Source organism: Grus americana, chromosome 13 (assembly GCF_028858705.1).
Source record: "Grus americana isolate bGruAme1 chromosome 13, bGruAme1.mat, whole genome shotgun sequence".
In the NCBI taxonomy this organism is placed as follows: domain Eukaryota; kingdom Metazoa; phylum Chordata; class Aves; order Gruiformes; family Gruidae; genus Grus; species Grus americana.
The window spans coordinates 2,742,318-2,764,594 of record NC_072864.1 but is presented as its reverse complement, the minus strand read 5'-3'; the positions used below and the strand labels follow the sequence as shown (position 1 = coordinate 2,764,594).

Below are 22,277 nucleotides of genomic sequence, written 5' to 3'. Positions count from 1 at the left end.
TATTTCAAAATATATTACATAATGGAGGAATTTCCTCTCTGCAGAGCTGTTATACAAAAAAGGGGGGGGGGAAGAAAAGAAGAAAGAAAAGCAGTTTCTGGTTTTACAAAGCCTGTGGGGTTTTTTGTTGTTTTGGTTTTTTTTTTTAAAGTTCATGATAAATGTATACTTTTTTTAGATTCATGAGGAATTTCAGAAAATAAAGGAGAAATTTCTCTTTCTTTCTAGTTTTGTAATAATCCAACATTTGTTACAACTTACGTTTTGCTGTCTTATACAACAGCAGCATTGCCAAGTGATGCTGGAAACACTGAAGTGCTCTATCTATTGACCTTCTATTCCCAAGCTACTAAACAAAACATGTAATAGTTGGGTTTCTAACCCAGCAAACAGCGATTTATTAGCTCAGCTAAACTATGTACTGTTCTTTCAGTTACAAGCTGTCAAGTGAAATACTGGTAAAAGTAATTTCTGGTATTTATAGAAAAATTTATAATAGGAAAAGATGTCTCACAAGATACTAATACATAACTGGAGTCCAGTGTGGTGGGTTGACCCTGGCTGGGGGCCAGGTGCCCACCAGAGCCGCTCTCTCACTCCCCTCATTCACCAAACAGGGGAGAAAAGGCATAACGAAATGCTTGTAGGTCGAGATAAGGACAGGGAGAGATCACTCTCTAATTGTTGTCACGAGCAAAACAGAGCAAACTTAGAGAGGGAATTCATCTAATTTATTACTAGGCAAAACAGAGTAGAGGAATGAGAAAATAAAATCAACTCTTAAAACACTTCCCCCCACCCCTCCCATCTTCCCGGGCTCAACTTCACTCCCGGCTTCAACCTTCCCCCCCTCAGCGGCACAGGGGGATGGGGAGTGGGGGTTACGGTCAGTTCATCTCACGGTGTTTCTGCCGCTTCTTCATCCTCAGGGGGAGGACTCCTCTCATCGTTCCCCTGCTCCAGCATGGAGTCCCTCTCACGGGGTGCAGACCCTCAGGAGCAGACTGCTCCAGCGTGGGGTCCCCCACGGGGTCACAAGTCCTGCCAGCAAACCTGCCCTGGCGTGGGCTCCCCTCTTCACGGGTCCACCGGTCCGGCCTGGAACTTGCTCCAGCGTGGGCTTCCCACGGGCCGCAGCCTCCTTCAGGTGCCTCCACCTGCTCCGGCGTGGGGTCCTCCACGGGCTGCAGGTGGAATCGCTACACCCCCTCATCCTTCCTCCATGGGCTGCAGGGGGACAGCCTGCTTCACCATGGCCTTCACCACAGGCTGCAGGGGGATCTCTGCTCCGGCGCCTGGAGCTCCTCCTCCCCCTCCATCTGCACTGACCTTGGTGTCTGCAGAGTTTCTTACATCTTCTCACTCCTCTCTCCGGCTGCAAAAGCTCTCTCCCTCCAAGTGTTTTTCTACTTCTTAAATATGTTATCACAGAGGCGCTGATTGGCTTGGCCTTGGCCAGCGGCGGGCCTGTCTTAGAGCTGGCTGGCATTGGCTCTATCAGACACAGGGGGAGCTTCTAGCAGCTTCTCACAGAAGCCACCCCTGTAGCCCCCCCGCTACCAAAACCTTGCCACGCAAACCCAACACATTCCACCCCTCGCCTCTGTGAATCACATATTTAAGAATTATTAAAACATGTTCAACAGAAAAACTACACACACACTAATCACATCTACAAGGAAAAAGAAAAGGAATTCCCCCCACCAGAATCAAAGCAACACTATCACAACACTAAACAAGAGTAGACAATACACACAGAATCCACCTCTTGTCCCTTCACCGCTATTTCACTCTCAATCTACGTTCAGTCAATGTTTTGCTCGTTACCTCTTCCAATTACTGTCCTTATCTCAATTTTCTCGTGCCCCACGTTGGGCGCCAAAAAGACTGTGGTGGGTTGACCCTGGCTGGGGGCCAGGTGCCCACCAGAGCCGCTCTCTCACTCCCCTCATTCACCAAACAGGGGAGAAAAGGCATAACGAAATGCTTGTAGGTCGAGATAAGGACAGGGAGAGATCACTCTCTAATTGTTGTCACGAGCAAAACAGAGCAAACTTAGAGAGGGAATTCATCTAATTTATTACTAGGCAAAACAGAGTAGAGGAATGAGAAAATAAAATCAACTCTTAAAACACTTCCCCCCACCCCTCCCATCTTCCCGGGCTCAACTTCACTCCCGGCTTCAACCTTCCCCCCTCAGCGGCACAGGGGGATGGGGAGTGGGGGTTACGGTCAGTTCATCTCACGGTGTTTCTGCCGCTTCTTCATCCTCAGGGGGAGGACTCCTCTCATCGTTCCCCTGCTCCAGCATGGAGTCCCTCTCACGGGGTGCAGACCCTCAGGAGCAGACTGCTCCAGCGTGGGGTCCCCCACGGGGTCACAAGTCCTGCCAGCAAACCTGCCCTGGCGTGGGCTCCCCTCTTCACGGGTCCACCGGTCCGGCCTGGAACTTGCTCCAGCGTGGGCTTCCCACGGGCCGCAGCCTCCTTCAGGTGCCTCCACCTGCTCCGGCGTGGGGTCCTCCACGGGCTGCAGGTGGAATCGCTACACCCCCTCATCCTTCCTCCATGGGCTGCAGGGGGACAGCCTGCTTCACCATGGCCTTCACCACAGGCTGCAGGGGGATCTCTGCTCCGGCGCCTGGAGCTCCTCCTCCCCCTCCATCTGCACTGACCTTGGTGTCTGCAGAGTTTCTTACATCTTCTCACTCCTCTCTCCGGCTGCAAAAGCTCTCTCCCTCCAAGTGTTTTTCTACTTCTTAAATATGTTATCACAGAGGCGCTGATTGGCTTGGCCTTGGCCAGCGGCGGGCCTGTCTTAGAGCTGGCTGGCATTGGCTCTATCAGACACAGGGGGAGCTTCTAGCAGCTTCTCACAGAAGCCACCCCTGTAGCCCCCCCGCTACCAAAACCTTGCCACGCAAACCCAACACATCCAGACAAGTGCATACTTCATAAAGATTTTTAGAACCCCTTGCAAAAATCCTTTCTAATATTGATGACATTTGGAACAATCATGGGATTCAGAAAATTCAGACCATTATCTACGAATCAAGTCGTGCAGAGGTTAACGCTGTCAGCATTACAAGACAACGCTGGCCCGACACTCTTTCTTGGGTGGTAGTTTTAAAGAAAAACTTTTTTTTTTTTTGGGTAAAAGTTGTAGATAATTGAAATTCTACTGTCCATTTTCTTTCGGGTTCTCCTTTTCTCACCAACTGTTTGGCTCCATTGCCTCATTAAGCAAACCCAAGACATTTTCTGGGCTTTGCATTCTGAATTTTGGAATACGTCGTTCCAAGTAGATGGGAGAAAAGCAGTTTGTCGTTTTTTTTCTTGCCAGCACCCAGAATCCAGTCTCTGCTATTAACACAAGGTTTCACAGAATGAAGTCATCCCTCCACAGAAACCGTGAGCAATGACCGAACCTCCAAAAGCTGCGTAAAAACGGGGGGAAGCCACTTCTCCTAGCAGCTTGTGGCTAACCACTCTCATTCCAAAGAAACTATTCTCACTTCCAGTTTGAATTAAGTCTGGCTTCAATTTTCAGACAACGGTTCCTGTTATGCCTTTTCCTGCTAGATTAACGCCCTCTTCCCCGTAAAATATTTTCTTCCCTTTGAAAACGCTTTTATATCATAATCAAATCATCTTTCAGTCAAGTTCTCCAAGTCTCTCCCTACATGGCATTTTCCTCAAGTCTTGAACAATTTCCATGCCTTGTCCTAAATTCTCTTGTTTGTCCGGACTTAAATTCTTTCTAGCTTCTGCACCCCAGCACCTAGACATCCAGTCTGTAAGCGTGGCATGACATTTTCCCCTAAATATATACTTTGTCACAACATGCTGCATTAGAGTGAATATTTTTATTTTGCCTGTGTCCCGCTCTGCATCATCCGCAAATGTTCGCCAACGGCAATTTATCACTTCTTTCAAATCATTGATTATAAAATATGACTAGCATCTATCCCCAAGGAGCTCCACTAGAACAATTTCTGCGATCTGCCAATAAAGTGTAAGAATTTCTTTAAACCCATCCTTAAATGTTATCCTCCCTTCTTTCATAATACAAGACCCCAAAACAATCACCAAAACTTACCTCAAAAGAATATTCAACATTTCTTTCATTCTTCTTGTGTGCCAGTCCCTTTAATTCCACTTTTTCAACACTCACTATGAAAAAACAAAGCAATAAGAAGAATGAGGAGGATATTCTTAAACACGTGCAAAAACGATTATTCTTTGGTAGTGCCAGGAGCTGCTTTGAGAACATCTGACAACGTGCGGCGGTGCTTCGGGTGCACAGCCCGGGCTTGCCTCGCTCGGCAGACAGGAAGGTTGGTACCGCTGCTCCGTGCTGCTTTCAGTTCAAACCTTAGCAAGGCTTCGTTTCAACCAGCACCCAAACAATACGCTAAATGCAAAGTTCTTTATTTCCTCACGGCCTTATCATACCACTCATCGGCATAACAACAGAATGCTACACAAACACGCATGGATTTATCTGAATAGTATCAAGTAGCAAATACCACCCCCTCTGAGGGAAAACTTGTGCACAGAGAAAGGAAGACGGGCAAAAGTCTCCAGGTTTTCAGGGGCTGGTTTTGCAAGGAGTTTAGCGTGCTTTTATCGCTGTGCTGACATCACAACTCCTCCTTGACTGCAGTTTCATAAAAAATTTCAGCCTCAATTACTGCAATTTGAGTAAGCTATAAGTAAAAACAAGATCTTACTGTGGAAAGGGTTGAACAACAGTACAGGTCACTGCTTCAATCTCTACATACGACATGCAACCTTTAAAGATATGATCTTATGCATCAGGTATTTCATACGCTAAATTCTTGGGAGACTCATTTCCCAATACACGCAGATCAGAAATTCCACCATGTCTAACTTTATGAAGATTATTTTACTGACTTTTTATTTCTCTTGCAATTTTCTCCTGCCTTCTCACTGCACGCATGGGGATACACACACAGAATTTTTCTTATAAAAAGCCAATCTACATTGGCTTAAAAATTCAAAAGCAGTTATACTAAACCAAAGTCACTAGGATTTTACCTCCCAGCAACAGGTGCTTGAAGGGATGCATGCTGTGCATGTTGTGTTTTCACTTAGAGGTCCTAACAAGCAAAACCTAGAGCCCTACCATTCTGTTTCTGGGGAATCACCATTTATGAAACATTTACCTGTTTTCAAGACTGTTTATACAGACTCAAACGTATGTTTATCACATATAACTTCCTCATAACAGCATGACAAAACAGTTGCGGTGCAAAAGTCACAGTGACAACATTACGACAGACAACCTGCTTCATCAGCCTCACGTTTCTCTATTGCCCACGGTGAGATGCAGCCAACGCCACCCTATTGCCTGCCTGCAGCTTGGGTCTCCTCTACCTTAAAACAATCATGACCTGAAGTCTTTATCCTGGCCATTAAACAATTTCTGTTGTGTCCTGTTCATTTAAAAAGTGTTACAACCTAGGTCTTGGTTGGTTTAAAGACCTTCTATTTGAGTCTTATTTATTTGCAGTCGAAATTTTTAGAACTGGCAAGTTTTAAACAGATCTACAGATGTTCTTTAAAATACAGAATTAACATTCCTTTTACGACCAACTCAACCATTCCTTCTCCATGTAATTCCCAATTACAATTAACATAAATCCCTGAGTTTATGAATAATGTGAGTTCATTACTTACTACTTTCTCCTACATATTATGCTTTCTGTAAAGACTTGCTCCTCTTAAAAAGTTTTCAGTGGATTCCTCTCACGCTTCTGAAAGGATTTTACAGTACTACCATGCTGTTACACTGCACGCTGAGCACCACAGGAATAAAGCTGCATACCAGATACTGATGAGCTATCCAGACAGTACGTAGTGACATGAAGATTTAAACATGCACATGGTTCAGAGGTTTTCCTGCCATTTTAAGAAAAATCTACCTCATTACACTTATTTAAGAGAATTCTGGGCACCCTCAGTTGTGATCACAGTTAAAATATACTGAATAATATTGATTGAATTATATGTACTTCAGAATTATAATTAGAAAGAACTTGTAAAGTGGATATTGAGGGGGGTATCACCATACTGTTGGTGAAACAGCTGAAGGAAGAGCAAATACCTTCTCGAAAGCCTAGTGTCAACTGCTGCAACATCTGCTCTTGGAGTGGAACAAAGCAAGCCAGAAAGACATAGCAAGTGTTACTTAACATTTGTCGTTTATAGCAAATCCAGTGTCACTTTACTGAAACTGTTCTTATCATTGGCATTTCTACAGTATTCAAATACCATCGCTTTTATCTATTCATTATTCCTCTACAGTAATTCAAGTGAAACAGGATTACCTATCAATGTAAAATGAAGCTATTTCTGTTTTACTACATGGGTTAATAACAAACTTTAAATCACCTTGTGGATTTTGTTGTCGTGACAGTTACATGACCTTTTCATGCTAAAGTTCTGGTCTGAACTTGTCCAGTTAATACAATCTGCTGCAGTGAATTTATCCTCTGCAAAACAATTGCAATTAGCAAAGTGAACCATTAGGTAGGTATTTCTGCAGTGATTCTAAACTGAATCTTGTAAGATTAGGTCTGTCCTAGAGCACAAAATACAGTTCATTGTGTAACATCAGAAATTATCCAGTCACTTGTCCCTAGCAGCATATTGCTGCTGCACAAAGTGCTCCAGTAATTTTCTCCCAATATCATGAAAAATGTCACCCATCTAAAAAATTCTAGTGTTCTTGTTTAGTTTGTCAAGTTGTCTGTTTTTGTTATGCAGCCCCTCACATATTCTTCGTATTATTTAACTTGTGGTTGATTTTATTAGAATAGCCTTCCTAAACCCACCATGAAGCTTAATTTTATTCAGAGCAATCAATCATACAAAACTCAGGAAAAGGTGTCATCCACCAAGCAGAAATGAGTGGATATTAAATTTGCTGTCTAACAAATTATAAAGTAAAAAAAAAAAAAAAACCCACAATTTTTTTTTTTTTTTTAAAACTGTATTTACTCTCAAAAGCATAGGAAATTGCTCAAAGAGCTGACTCTCCCCAATATAACTATAATGATTCCATGACCAGAAAAACCTTTGTACGGAATTAAGGACACATGATACTGCTGTCTTTTCAGGATGCTGAATTCAACAAAACTCAAGCTTCCCAATACATGGGATATAAAAAAAAAGTTAATGTTTCTAATTCAGGAGGTAGCCAGCACAAGTATAGATGCACTATGTTAAATGTGAGCTCTAGATCTAGAACTAAACAACGGGAACTCATCCACAAGTAGTCCAGCTATGCTCTCCACGTCAGGTTTTGTTGTGCATGGGACAGGAACTGACGGGAGCAGCTTGGCAGGGCTGCAGCCATGATACGAGATCTCAAAGACATACCTTTCTGTCTGCTCCTCTCTCCCAGCACTGCCCTGTAAAATGATCCAAGAAAAGCACTTGTGTGTGTATGCGTACGTGCTTACTAAGCTGCATTGGCAGAGGGCTCAGAAGACTTTTCATCATGCAGATATATACATAATTATCTGGGAAATTAAGGCAGGTAAGTGAAACAGTCGGAGGAGATCACAAATGGCATAGAAAAGCAGTAAAGAAATATAAAGGAGGGTTGTAGAACTTCAGTGCTCCCATCGAGACTGCGGTACACTCTGTGTTACAAGTGTCCTGTGGCATCATTTGGAAAAGGGCAGAGTAACAACCGTAAGCATACATTCATAGTTACTAGGAATCAGATTTTTAAATAGCTGAACCTTCATCTTTTGTTGAACTCCACTTTGAAAGGGCAGCAGACAGGACAAACATCTTCATTCACTTGCAGAGATTTTCTGTAATCAAATTTCCTAAGGGTTTTTTTTTATTATTATTACTTTACTTGCTGTATTCTTCATGTAGCTTTCAATTGTACATAGAATTGTATCAAGTATGAAAGCTTGTGTTTGAAATACTACAGCACAAAGGCAGAGTTAGCGCCTCTAATGGCACAATTTCTAAGTCATCTTTTCTCCTTTCCAAATAGTGCTTTTTTTGTCCCCATCCCCCATCCCCCGTTCCAAAATGTCAAGGTAAAACAGATCCAGTGAGTTTGAAGCCATTTTATTCAGGTCTGTTTTCCTATGCTAGCCTGGGATTTTTACCCATTTGGCTGATATTAGTACATTTGTCATCTGATCAGTGTTTCTGTTCTCCGTCCCTCTCCTCTGGACCACGCATTAAACCTTCTGGCTTTCTTGATGCCACCCACTGACCAGCCTCTCCCTCTCAAAGAGCAGGATCTTGGATGACTCCTCCTACCAACAAGTCAGCAGCTACATAAAGTGAAAGACTGATTCAAACACTTTAGGATTACCCACTCCTGGCAGGTCAAGGTCAGGGTAACCCACACAGTGGATGTGTGCAAAAGTAGGAAATTAATAATTTTTTGGAAGCCACGTTAATATCCCAGTGTAGGTTATGGTTTTTATAACCCCCTTTTTTTCAACTTCTGGATCAAACCTCTGTTAACCAGTAAAAGGACTAGATAGATCAATGTCTCAATCCACACTGCTAATGTTCCCATTCCTTCTGAAGAAGTAAAAAATTCAAGATAGTCATATGTGTTGATTGAAGGCTATCCCTTTTTCATAACATCTGTATTTCAGCATTAACACCAGCACTCTAGAACTAAATCAAACACCCATGCCACCAGTTTTACTGTGCAAATGAATATAATTTCTACCAGTATGTTTCTCCTTTGATTTCATTAATAGCTTTACAGAGTGCTTTTCTTTTCAGTAGTATTCTTTACTAAAAGCAGCTTTTTTTGGTGCAACACTACATGAAAACTACAGATAAGACTGCAAGCCAGCAGCACATCCGGAGAGCTGAGCAATTGGGTTAAAGTAAATAACATTGAAACTACCAGGAAGAATTTACCACTAGTCTGAAAGAGTAATTTCTACTCCATACCTAGCTAGTTATTTTCCTTTTTATTAAATCACTGCATGTAGGTTCAGTTTGTGTGGCATGTAGCATGGAAATACTGTTCTCCACCATTCATTCAGGTGGTAAAATTTGAGAGTTGTGAGACTGGGTTGAACCTGTGCAGCTCTTGAGACATGGTACTTGACCAAAAATGTAGAAATGCTACACTTTCTGTTTAAGCACGAAAAAAATCATAAGTAAAATTCTTTCATTTGTGTTATACAGGAGGCCAAGTACATAATCATAATTGATGCTTCTGGCTTTAAAAATTTATTCATTTTCATTCATGAAGTTGTGCCTTCATGGAAAATAAGCACTCGAACACAAATACAGCAATTGAATTTTTGCTGAAAAGGTCTACCTAACAAGAAGGAACTAATAAAATACTTTCCACATCCTTGTTTACACAGAAGTGGTAACCAAAAATGCAACACCAAGACTTTCACATGCCAGCTCCTCTTGTTTTTCTGAAAGAAATACTTCAAAAGCAGCATTACTCAATTACTGTTGTCCATTAGACAGCAGGAGGTAATCCCAAGTGACTGCACAAAAACTGGAAACAAAAACCCACAAAGTCTCCCCACTCAACCCTCAAACCCACCAGTATTTATATTCCCATATAGGCAAAAGTGAGGGAAAACAGGATAAAGTTTATTTGCTGGTTTCAAAGCACATTTATGGCAACAAAGTACATTAAATTACAAAGTTTAGGGGTTTGTTTTTTAAACAGAAAGATCAGCTGATCAACTGAATTGAAGCTGAGAAACTGCCTTAAGTATCAGCTTAAGATAAGAGGGGGTTTTGCCTGTTTTTCAGAAAGCTTCCTGCTTGTGCATTTCTGATCTTTTTAAAGCTTTTTATTTAGGCTGTAACGGAGAATTAAAAAAACTCCTAAGATAACACTCTCCTTACCCACAAATACATTGATCCTCTTCTGCCACAAACATACAAGACCAAGTTTTCTAATCAACTAAATTGATTTTATTTCTCTAGCCTCATACTCCTCAAAACTTAAATTATTCATTAACTCAAATACCAGAGGCCTGAAGAAAACTTGCAGAATCAAACAGTAGTTTTTCAAAGCACATACGGAAATGGTTGGCCAGAGTCTAAGATTAACAGCAAGCTGAAATTGTAAGAATCAAGAGCTAAACAGCTCAGGTATTGATCAGCATCTTTCAGGTTACCCAGAGTTTGGTCTTGATTAAGTCCCAGGACCTCAAATCAGGTCAATCTTGTGTTTATTTACTACAATTCCTTTAACAAATCAGACAACTACAATATTAGCTTGTAAGAGTTTTGTCATTAAAGCCAAAGAGGAGCTGGCACTGCTGATCTGTCCCTGAGACTTCTTCAGAGGAAGATTTTGCTGGAAGAGCATCCCCGAGGCCTCACTTCAGACAAAGCTTAGATGAATGTTCAAACTCAGACCTAATAGGCTCTGAATCACTAAATGCTAAGAGGATGACACTGAAACCATTCAACTTGAACTTTGCTCTATTCAACAACCAGCAAAAGCACACCTTGGATGGTTTCATGACACATTAACTCACAAGCTACTCCTTTTAGGTAAGAGGTATCCAATCTGCATCAAAATATTGATGGGCCAGAGTCCAAATGATGGAATAACAAGAGATGCTTGCTGATATGTAATGTTTGTTCTTACAGAAATTGTGCTTCTGCAGAGTGAAAGAACATGAAAAGGCAGGTCACAGAATGTATTCTTAAAGTGCAAACATATCAAACGATTAAAAAGTGTCAGAGGTAATTAAGTGACAAGTGCACATCACGCAGCTATGGCCTTGTCTAGCTATAGCTATACCAGGTGGAAAAATTCTTCCACTTGAGAGCAACAACTGTTTATAGAGTATTTCCTTAAATGGGGGAAACAGGTAAGGAAATAAGATCACTTTCAAAAAGAAACACTTACCTTACTACTTCTAGAAAAAGTCAAATATTGGAAAGGATAAAGCAATTCTCTCTACCATTCACTACATTGATTTGTCATGTAAGAATGACCTTTCATTATTATATTAGTAGTGAAGAGAAATGACATCTCATTCTCAGAACTCTCTAGACACAGCAGGGTAATTTATTAAGATATTAACCTGTTTTCACATAATGCAGTGGTTATGGATTGAAAAAGCATCGTGTGAAGAGGTGTAACTGGGACACCAAAGCGATCCCAAAACCTTTATGCAAATATAAAGCTGCTGCTTGCTAAGAAACAGTTAAAGTTAACTACAAGTTATGTAGAATTTACATCCCCCCTCCAAAAGAGGGCAGAAAAAACTGTGGTTGGTATCAAAGCACAGTAAGATCTTTACTTATTCTTCCCACACTGGGTATCTTCAAAGGACTTCATGAAGCCTGACCCATCCGGAAATCAAAGACTGCATTCCAGGGAGAAGACTACTACATTTACAGTATCTTTGAAACTTAGCAATGACCACAGCAATACAAAAATCATTGAAACACTCTTGAAAAGAAGTCACATGTTCACTTGAGAGTCCAAATGGAGCAGACATTTTTCCATTACCAGATTCTTTAAACTAAGTATCCTGCAGGAACTACTGCCTGGCTAACACAAATTCAGGAGGAGACAGGATTAATTACCATCACAGCTTTCATTTAGAAAAACAAAGGAGGGAAAATTTAGCAGAGGACAAAAAGGGACCTCTGTTTCTCCCCCATTCCTGTGACTGAAGCTGATGAAGCAGAGTCTCTCATAGTGCATGACCCAAGAACTACTGGCTAGCAGTTACTGAGCATATCATATCGCTTGCTGCTCCCTGCATTTCCACTTTTGGCCTTTACTTCTCTTAAGATTAACTTAAAAGTCAATGCTAAATCGATCTTTGTCTCTCCATAAGACAGATGGTTTTGTGGAGACAAAGGGAGAAAACAGAACTCAAGTTTAAGGTATGTTGGACTTCTTAGGACCCAGTTCAGCCTCATAACAGGGTTCACTGTCCAGTTTTCTGCTGGTATCTCTCAAGACTAAAAGTAGAAGACCAGACAGCAGCTTTTCCATGGTGTCTGCTTATAAAAGGAAGCTACAGCTAGGAAAAAACTCATAACCAAACAGAACCGTTTTACTAGCTAGCAAGAAAGTCTTCTGGCTAGCTGTTGCGTCTACAAAAACACATAGGAAGACACTGGACATTAAAGCTTGACAGACATAATGAAAAATTTGTTAGCAACATTAGTGGAAGAAATACTTTCAGAACTGTCATTTTTCTTTGTAAGAAATAAGGATTCTTCCAATTTAGGGAATATTTAAGATCAAAAGCAACACAGACTTAACAAAGTGAGTTTAAGGGACAAGTTTATCCTACTTTAATTTAAAAGCAAGACTGAGGACTATGAACTGCAATATTCCACAGGAAATAATGACACAGCTTTTTTAAAAATCAAGGACATTAGCTTACTTTTGGCAGCACATAGGAAGCACTAATACACTGGGATTGTATCACCCACCCCCAAACCAGTAGTTTTCATGTTCCTGCTATTTCCTCAGTTTGGCTTATTTAACTTGCCAACTAAGTGACCTTCTTATGTTTCTCAAAAAAAAGAGATATATATTTTAGTTTTTTAAGATTTTAATTGAATTTGTACATTACTGTCAGCACATTAGCCAACCACAAAAGCCAATCAACCTAAAGAATGGTTTCGCAACTTCATTGGGTTCAAAAGCTTAAATAAAACAAAAAGCTGTCTCCAATGAAAGCTGGAAAAGACTCCCATCTGGACAGGAAAATGTAAAACCCAGAAGAATCAGTCAGCTGCTTTCAAAAAAAATCAAGATACAGCTTCAAACACTAATTTTAAGGTTTTTCTTACCAAATACTTCAGGCCAAGAGTATGAACTTTTGCATTACTGCTGCTGAGCTGCCTGCCATTGCCACTGAATAGACAACTGCCTTACAAGTTGCCTTTTTTCTTTTCTAATGCCAGAAAAAGCTTTTACGGAATAAGTTATCTGGAAAGGGCTGCTGTATTGGATGTATTTGTGTAACAGTTCCACGGCCTTACTAAATCTGAGCACCAACACATGTCACTAAACAGGTGCTGTGCCTTGAAACATATACTTACCAAGGATATGCTGGTGAAATATATATAATAATGCTCTGGGCAGAAAGAGAGCTACGACACAGAGCCAAGAAAGGCTGCAAGAGTTTGACATTAGTTATGGACAACTGAGCAACAGGTAAAACATATTCCTTAGTTCAGTTTTGAACAAATAGCTCTAATCAAGCAAAGATGTATCTCTATAGTGTTGGGCAGAACGGATCCAAAAAGGAATCCTTAACTATGTTTTTTTTAATAACATGGAAACACTTTGGCATTTTCAAGCATGATTTTAGGTAAACACTTGCAACACTGAAGGCTTAAAGGTATCCTACAACAAATTTAGAGGCACTAGCCAGTCTGAGCTTAAGCATGTGCTCAGATTTTGTTGCTTAGGGGCCAGGGGATTGCTTGTTTTTTCAAGGACTTCAGAATTCAATTTGTAAAAATATATTTACTGCCTAATTCCCCAAGCTGGCTAATTCTACATGTAACTGCAGCTAATTAACTATTTTCATACAACTGAGAAAAGCATGTGTAAGTTCTGAATGCAGCTGTGTACTTAATTTCCTTAGAAATCCAGCCCAATGACTCATCTTCCTTCTCCGATTTAACTTGAGTATACTTCTTGGAGGAATGCACAGCTTGTTTTGAAAAGTACTCCTGCAAAAGTGACTATAATGTAAGCCCAAACGATCAGTTTGAAGGCAGCTTCAGTAACCACTAACATAAATTCTTGTATAGGCAATTAAAACAAGCAGGCTGCCCGTATCTAATTACGCAGCCCATGCTAGTAAAAATATCTCTGCAATCAAGAGAGATGGTTCAACTTTGTATATAAATACTTCTACTTACTGGGTGAGTAACATGCAGTTGTATATTTAGTCTAGTTTTATCTATCAAGTGATTATTTTATTTACTGTTCTTAGATCACTTTTAAACAAAATCTTGGCTTTGTTTCTTATTTTTACAAGAAGGTTAGCTCATCCTAGAGAAGTCTTATGCTTCCTTAGAAAGGATTTTCTCTGGCACATAATTCACTGAACCCCCGCAAACCCAAGATGAGCCGGATGATTAGTTCTAATCTGAATGCTATATTCACCTACAAAACTAAAAATGCAAAGTCAGTTTTCCATGGAAAACACCCTTGGTAGTGTAGGCCCTTTTCCTAATCACAGTTTTTGTACTAAAGCATGCCAAAGCCCAGAAAACCCAGGCTTCACTAAATCTCAAACATCACCAGAGGAAACAAACCCAATTCAGCCGAAGCCTTTGAAGTTCCTATGTCTGCATGGAACAGACACATACCCCAAGCTTACAAAGAGAATACAAACCTCACCGATGCACCCTGAAAGGAAACCAGATGGGGGAAACATGACACATTCAGGTAGTCACCACAGCCGGGAATCCAAGCTGGCATTTGCTTTGAAGTTTTGAGCAATGTCCTAAACGCAGATGGACAAATTGAGTCTCCCCAACACACCAGACCCACCCTTAAATGCAGTTAGAACTAACAACAAGCTGCCTTTTGGGGCGGGGGGGGGGGAGCAGAGCAGAGAAGAGAACAATGGGAACCGAGTTAAGGTTGCTCACTACCCATTAGTTTTTCCTCATCACACGAGATTTTAAGTCTTCTGGGTCCCACTTCGATAATTATAATCCACTGTTACTCTGTTTAAAAAAATAAAACCAACCACAAGAACAACAACAAAAACACTGTCCCCACTGCATAAAACCCAATTACAGTTGTAATCAATCACAATTGCATTCAATGACAATTTGCCCAGCAACACTTCAAGCTTAAAAGTCACCAAGTCAGGACCCAAACATTACATGTATGTATATTAATTATAATTATACATATTATAGAAACATTTATAATTTTTTTTTTTCTACAGCACAGGCAAATACAGATTGTGGGCTGCAGCGTGTAACCATATATCGGCATAGATGGCCCCCGTCAGTGCGATTATAACGCGGCAGCTGCTCAGCCAGCATGCCCTGGCTTGAAGGGCAATCTGGTGATAAAACCCCAGAGCGCTGAGATCAGATGGCCGGCTGCTCCAACCTTGGCCGAAGGATTTCTTCGGCTACCTAAAGGAGTTAAGAGCATCCAACTCTAAAGCAAAAACACAGCAGAAATGTGCATTTCAGACTCAAAAGGCACATGAATGCACACAGCTAGTCTTATTTGAAAGACAGTTACTCCAGACCAGCATAGTTTAATGCTCATGTAAATAAGCACATGCTGTTTTCTGCATTTTTGAGAACACTATCAGCATCTTGAAACTCATGACTAAAGCTGCAATAACAAGCAAGCATGAGCAGCAAGGACAAAGTAATTTTGTATCAGCTTCAATTTTCTCTCCCCCCCCCCCCCCCAAAGAATTACAGCACTCAAACCTTGTTAACAATGAAAAAATATTCTGTTAGCATACTATGTAAAAACACCAGACTAAGGGACTGATCTAGAATAGGCAAAACCTTGAGTACACGCAGTCTTGCCAAGAGCCACAAATGTATTCAAGTGCTTAGTTCAGTGAGAAACAAATATCCCCCTGCACAACCACTTCTGTGAGGTTCTCCTTTCGTTGGTAATTATGTCCTTGTACATTTTCAGGTCTCTGGTCTCAGGCTTTAATATTCTCATTCCCTTTTATACTTTTGTATAAATCATTGTTCCTTCATTCTGGATCCCAGACAAGATTTGACCAGTAATTCAAAGACACAGAAAAAAGTTCTAATTCAGCATTTAAGCTTATTTTGAGATACTGTACAACTACTAGACAACTGTTTCGCTAACACATCTATGAAGTAAATACAAAAGGGAAGAGAAGACCAAAGAAGATTTTTATTAGTATTTGCCAAGGCAGTAAGAATGCCCAGAAACTAAAGTAAAAAGAACAGAAAAAAACCCAAACCCTGTCCACTAAAACCTCAGTGTCTTGAAGCTTTGAATCGCCACACTTGCCACTAGATTCTTCAGCACGCAGTACAGAATGAAGCAAAACACACTTCTACCAAAACTAGAGTTTAAAGCTTAAGTTCCCCATCACCTTTTGCAATAGTAGGGTATCTGGCAACTCCCTGAACTATTTAGTAATGGGGACAGGAAGGAACACAAACCTTGAGTTCCCCAAGCCACTAATACCTATGTCACACCTACTGTTTTTGCAAACAAAATTCACTACTTACTCTTCCACAGGATTGTTTACAAGAAAACAGTCTGAATGCTTTGCAAATATGATGATCCAACTGTATCTCTGCTTGAATGATACACACTGAATAATTCATCCACAGAAGTGGAAGACACAATAGGGATAATCTTCTAAGGCACTGTTGTGTTTTATGCCATTTCCTTTCAGTTGTGTATATTAATGATGTAATTTTAGCAAGGCTACCCCTTTGAGTTACTGTTAAAAATAGCAACTGCAACATACACTGATGAAATGCATCCACTCCAGGCAGTGAAGTAATGCAGCAAGTCCACTGCTTTTTTTCCAGGGAGATAAAAAGAACAAGTCAGAAAGCAAATGAAACATTAACCTTTTAGCTTAGCTTTTCCGTGCACCTGAGAAATAAAATTTACTTTAATCAAAACCATTGTTTTACATAATTGCAGCCTACAACTTTCCAGCATAAAAGAGAAAATGAAATTAGAAATGAAATCTGACAAAGCACCTCAACAATGCCCAAGCTGACTACTTGTCTCCTCTACTCGTGCAGCACACAGTAAACAGGTATGTCATACGGATCAGAGCCACAGTTCCTCCATTGCAGGAACACGTCTGACAGCACCAGCATCAAACACTTAAAGGAAGTACATGATATCCCGCTATATGCGGGTTTGGGGCAGTACGACCCCTTAAACTTCTCTCAATTTCCACTATCTGCAATCCCCAAATGAGATTTTACTCTCACCTTACTACTTAGCATCAACCCATGAACAACTCTAGATGCTTTCATTACCCATACAGCTGTCAAATCTCTTAATCCAGGTCTCAATATCTGGCTCCGCTCTGGCATTTTTCAACAGATGCAGTTTGTGAAAACTACATTAAGCCTGCATTAAACAGAAGAATTCAACTTTCTTCAAACAACCCCAAATAAAATGGAATACACAGAATTTCACTGCTTTGACTGTTCTCAGCTTTGTTCTTTCGTCATTTTGATTCTATTGATAATGAACCCAATGTTAATAGCACTGTTTTCTTGTTTGGTTATTAGCAAAAGGAGATCTAAGTTAGTGAAGGCACATATAATTTAAGAAATAATAACTACAACAAAACAAAGGGGAGGAACTTCCTTCTGTCTACAGAGTGTCCAAAGAGTCCTTCTGACCACCAATTAGAAAGATCCCAAACATTTTGACATAAACCTGAGCTTTTTCTTCAGAGAGCTATACAAACATTAAGCCAGCCTGATGTGAAGCAAGAACTACCCTAGCTTGATAGATATGTAAACAAGACTCCACAGTAAATCACAAGCAAAGCCCTATCAAGAACACAAGAATCGAGGCACCAATTCCTTCTCTGAGTTTGAATCTGCAGTCATAAAAAAATAAAATCACTGACTGTCTTCTGACCTGTGAATCAAGGCTGGCATCAGCTAGTAGTCAAAGAGCAGGAAAACACTGCTTAAAAAACACAACCAATTTCCTCCCCTCTAACCACACATGTCCTGCAGTTAAGACTCATAAGTTACCATTTGCAAAAGGTCTCTCACTAGCGTTAAGTATTATTACATTCGTTGTTTCTTCTTTGCAGTCCATCTGTTCCCTTGTGCCAGATACTGAATGTGAGAAATCATGATCACTTGGAAAAAGTGTTGCCATTTACTAAATAAGGTCACTTCCAGATTAGAAAGAAGGGAAGCAGAGTAGAGAAATATTTGCTGTAGTAGTAGGAGAAGCAAAGAAAATTGCTGGCAAAGTAGACAATGTTTTTTGTGAAATGTTCTCATCCTTCCTCTCCACCCACCTCCTCATTTTCAGACCAATATGTCATGTCAGTGCTCAGCACTAAGGATAATGCATCTCCTCCTGTGACTTACTGCCCTACTAGAAACCAGAATTTACCATTTCCAATTCCCAACATCACCATTTTACCATATGTTATGTCAAGTACTACAATGGCTGGTATCTTTTCCCTACTGTAGGCAGATTCTTTTGAAAATTGCCAGCCTCCCAAGTCTGCAGAGAAAAGCCCCAATGTGAGAATCCTAATGCTGACATCAAAAGCCAAACAAGAAACTTAAGATTTACTTTAAGTTCTCATGGATTTTCAAAGCTGGACCCAAAAATCTGTGAGGGATGACAACATTTCTCACCTGTATATACAACTACTTGCAAAACCTCCAGGTACCTATTGATAAAATTATTGTACTTTAAGCCTATTACCCTCAGGGAGCCACCTTTTGGAGAAAAGAATTAATCCAAATTAATTACGGTATACAGAAACAAAAATTGTGCTTTGGAAAATGGACGATTTAATAATAAACTGATAAGGGAAGGGAAAGAACATCTACATCTAACAACTAACCAGCTATAAAAGCTTCCTAAGAATGCCATACACAAGAAAATTGCCATTTAGTCATTAGTACACTTGTGACAGTAGGTAAAAAAATGGGCAAAGACATTATGGTTTTCCAGCAATACATGTGAATCACTCCTGTTTTCTTCTTTAAAGTACTATTTTTTGTCCAATTTAGTTTAGGGGAAGTGTAAGCCTAGATAGGACAAGCGAGCCATTTATTTTAAATTCTTGTATCCTTCTAACATGGCAGTGAAACGGGTTATTCCAAAACAGACATTTCCAGATGTTAAAGGGTGTTAAATTCTAAAGAAATGCAATGAACAGCTGAGCATTTCTGAACATTTCACACATCCCTTAGTCAATCTTGAAGCAGCACAGTGAGCTATTTGCCATCAGGTTGCAGCAGAAATTGCCAGGAGACAAGAATCAGAAGTTAACGTTCACCTTCATTTTTTCTTGAAGCCCTGCATGACATGTTTTCTATCCCTCAGTAAGTTTTTAAATTTCAGATGTCTTCTTCCTCCCCCCCCCTCCTGCCTTTATGAAGGCTTTTCAGTACAAATGCAGGTTTAAGCATTAGTTCCACCAAGATGTACACCACGTAATGTTTTCACAACTCATTCTATTCTGACTCTGCTACATTTTTTTTCCCCCCCAGAAGATGCGCTGCATTAAGCCATTACATAAAAATTTGAGAAAAACTGGTTTTGCTCCTTTAATGCAATTTTAATTAAAAGCTCAAGTTGCTTACGTTGCTTCCATTACTGGCAGAAGGTCATGCTATTGCTTCCATAGCTGTTGAGGTAATGGCTATTAATTTCATCTGCATTAACAACTAATGTGCCATAGCAGGCACTTCCAGGGCTTCATAGACACGAACTGGTGATACAGGAGAGTCCTTCTAGGAATGTACATGTCTAAGTATTGCCTCCTGTGCTTCTGAAAAGCCATGGAAAAAGGCAAATAGCATTAAATATTACTTTATCGTCTCACATTAGACATTGACAACTACATCGTCATTATCTAAGATCAGGAATTTGCTTGAGGAATGCATTACAGTGAGGTAAACTCCTTGGCACAGTTGACTAACAGCATACTATTGTTAGACTTTTTATTTTTCAGAGGAGCTTGATTCTTATTCATTGTAAACAGAACTATCATCCAACTCCCACTAAAACCAAATTGAGCAGGCTTTAGAGTACTCAAAAATCAAATCTTACTTTAGCAGAAAGCTGGTCATTTTCTAATGTTCAATAAGAACATTATTTTGCCCAGTATACAAATTCAGAACAAGACTTTATATAACATAAGAATAAATAAGAGTGATATTAATTAGTAAGGACCAAAATGAAGACTTTTTCCCCATGGACCTGTGCCATATGTTTCCTCTCTTCTGCAGAGACTCCAGCCCCTAGGACAGACTTACAACAATAGTACTTTCCTTATCGAACACGTCTACCTTAAATTTTTCCCAGATTTCCCACATATTCCCTAAACATACACACATAACCAGCTACCTTCCTTCCCCAGGCACGCTTACCATTGTGAGACACCTGCCTCCCTTGCACACTCATTTACTTCTGCAGGATGCCAGTTCAGTCTTGCATCCCTACAGTGATGTGCACAGGACTCTCCTGAACTGCCAGCTGTGCAACAATCAGCACATGTTACCTCTAGTCCAGAAAAAACAAAGACAATGAGTGGCTGGGCAGACAAAAGAGGATAAGGGCTGAACTGTTCTTACCTCTCCTCTTGAGATGGAAGCATGAATGAGGCTCTTCTATCCAGACACTACTGTAAATAAAGACTCCAAATACCTCTGTCAAATTTGAATTAATTTAATCAACAGACTCAACAGTTAATAAGGTAGGGACTGACAGAGCTGCCCAAGCAGAGTGATTCTGTCATCTTTATTAAGGGAAAAAGAAGAAGCCCAAACTAGACTAAGGAACCACTCAGCGGATTCAAGATAATGCCCTTAGGTATATGCTTAAGATAAGCATTATTTCAGACGAATATGTGAACAAGGCATATACACACAACTAAAACTGCTTATAGGACATGCACATCAGAGTCTCCTGTCATGAACTCAAACAAGAGCCATGGGTAAATACACAGAGCATGACTTTCCACTGAAGCCAACTCACTGCAGCTCTTGGCCAAGGGGCAGACCTTTTAGTCTTCATGTAAAGTGCCTGTGAACCACAAAGGGCTTGAAGGAATCTAGGCTGTTGAATTACAAACTTCAAGTATTTGCACAAAAAGGTTATGACAATTATCACATGAGTAGGCAGACCAGAAGCCTACTTTTCATTCAGTTAAGAGTCCTCATTCCACCCTTCCCTCCTCTCCCTTCGTATCTTGTCATAGCAATCCCAGCTCTCTCCTGACGAGTCTTGTTACGTGGAAAGGGAGGTAACAAGGATGACAAAGAAATACTGACTCCAACCTCTAGAGAGTACAAAAGCTAACTTATTAACAGTTAACAACATCAATTTGCCAGAGTCCAAGTGCAGCCCCAGGAGTGTGGAACTCTACTCCCAGCTCTGACACAGCCCAAGGGTTGAGGTCCTTAACCTAGCCTCTGGCTTTGGAGACGGAAAATGGGCTTCTATGCCTGCCTATGTAAGCATGGAGTACAACTGCACAATCAGTAAAAACTTGCAATGAAATGCAATGTTTTTGAATTTTTTTTTAAATTAAATAAACCTCATGACTATTCTCTTTATTGCAAAGTTAAACCTCCAACCTTAATTGAACTCCCAACTACTGAAGACCAAGCTGCATGATTTATGCAACATACAGGCTTCAAGAAATTTCTTAATATACAATAATCTCCTAGCACAGGGGAAAATATGCAACATCAAAACATTTTTTTTTTGGAAGTACACTAATCCTTGGATTTGATTGCTAGAATTAACTCTAAATACTTGATACTCATAAAACAGCTAGTATATTAGAGACTAAGTCGGGAATGCAATGCCTTGTATGTGATCTAACAACCTAACATTGCTGAAGTTTAGAAGCAGAGTTCTACTTCAGAGATAAAATGAACAAAGACATATACAAACAGCTGAAAAATTATATACAGTTGGTAAAGGGAGATTTTTCCTGAAGGATTATCATAGCCTAAATATTTCTTTAAGCCCTACCCTAACAGTAGTTGACCCAGTATTGTTGGAGATGATGATGTATTTACTTAAAAATAGAATAATCCAGCTACACAACTGAGGCAGAACAAGGCACTATAAAGTCTGGACCCTGAACCAAAAGGATTTCAGAGCTTTTTTCTGCCCTTGTATTTTGTCCCTGCCTTCAACAGGCTGAACACCTGGTGTCAAACATTCCAGAATGAAAAGACTGTTGATTGCCATTATCTAAGAGAGCTCCTGCAGTCTTGTTTCTTGTGGAAAACAGATGAGTCAAGGAAGTGGGAGACAAAAAAGGTGCAACACCATACAAATACAAGGATATTTTACATCCTAATATTAATCCAAAATTAAACCAATACATTTGCATTCTCTCTAAAGTTTATATTCCCTCACATCCACAGACTGCAGCTCCTTTACCCTAGTGTCATGTGCTATTTTATGTATTTATTCTAGCCTGGGACACTGTCGAGGCTTTGCAGGACCCTGTATGTGGACTAATAGCATACCTTCAATTAAGCAAGTAGTTTTACTGTGCT

At 40.3% G+C, this 22,277-nt stretch overlaps 1 protein-coding gene across 2 annotated transcripts in view; it reads right to left on the bottom strand.

Moving 5' to 3' along the window:
• Positions 1–22,277, bottom strand: part of ZCCHC14 (zinc finger CCHC-type containing 14) — a 53,537-nt gene that overhangs the window by 11,898 nt on the left and 19,362 nt on the right. For both annotated transcript variants that reach the window (XM_054840739.1, XM_054840740.1), the window contains exon 3: positions 4,099–4,172. In XM_054840739.1, the coding sequence (XP_054696714.1) occupies positions 4,099–4,172 (74 nt within the window). The remainder of the gene's footprint in view (positions 1–4,098; positions 4,173–22,277) is intronic.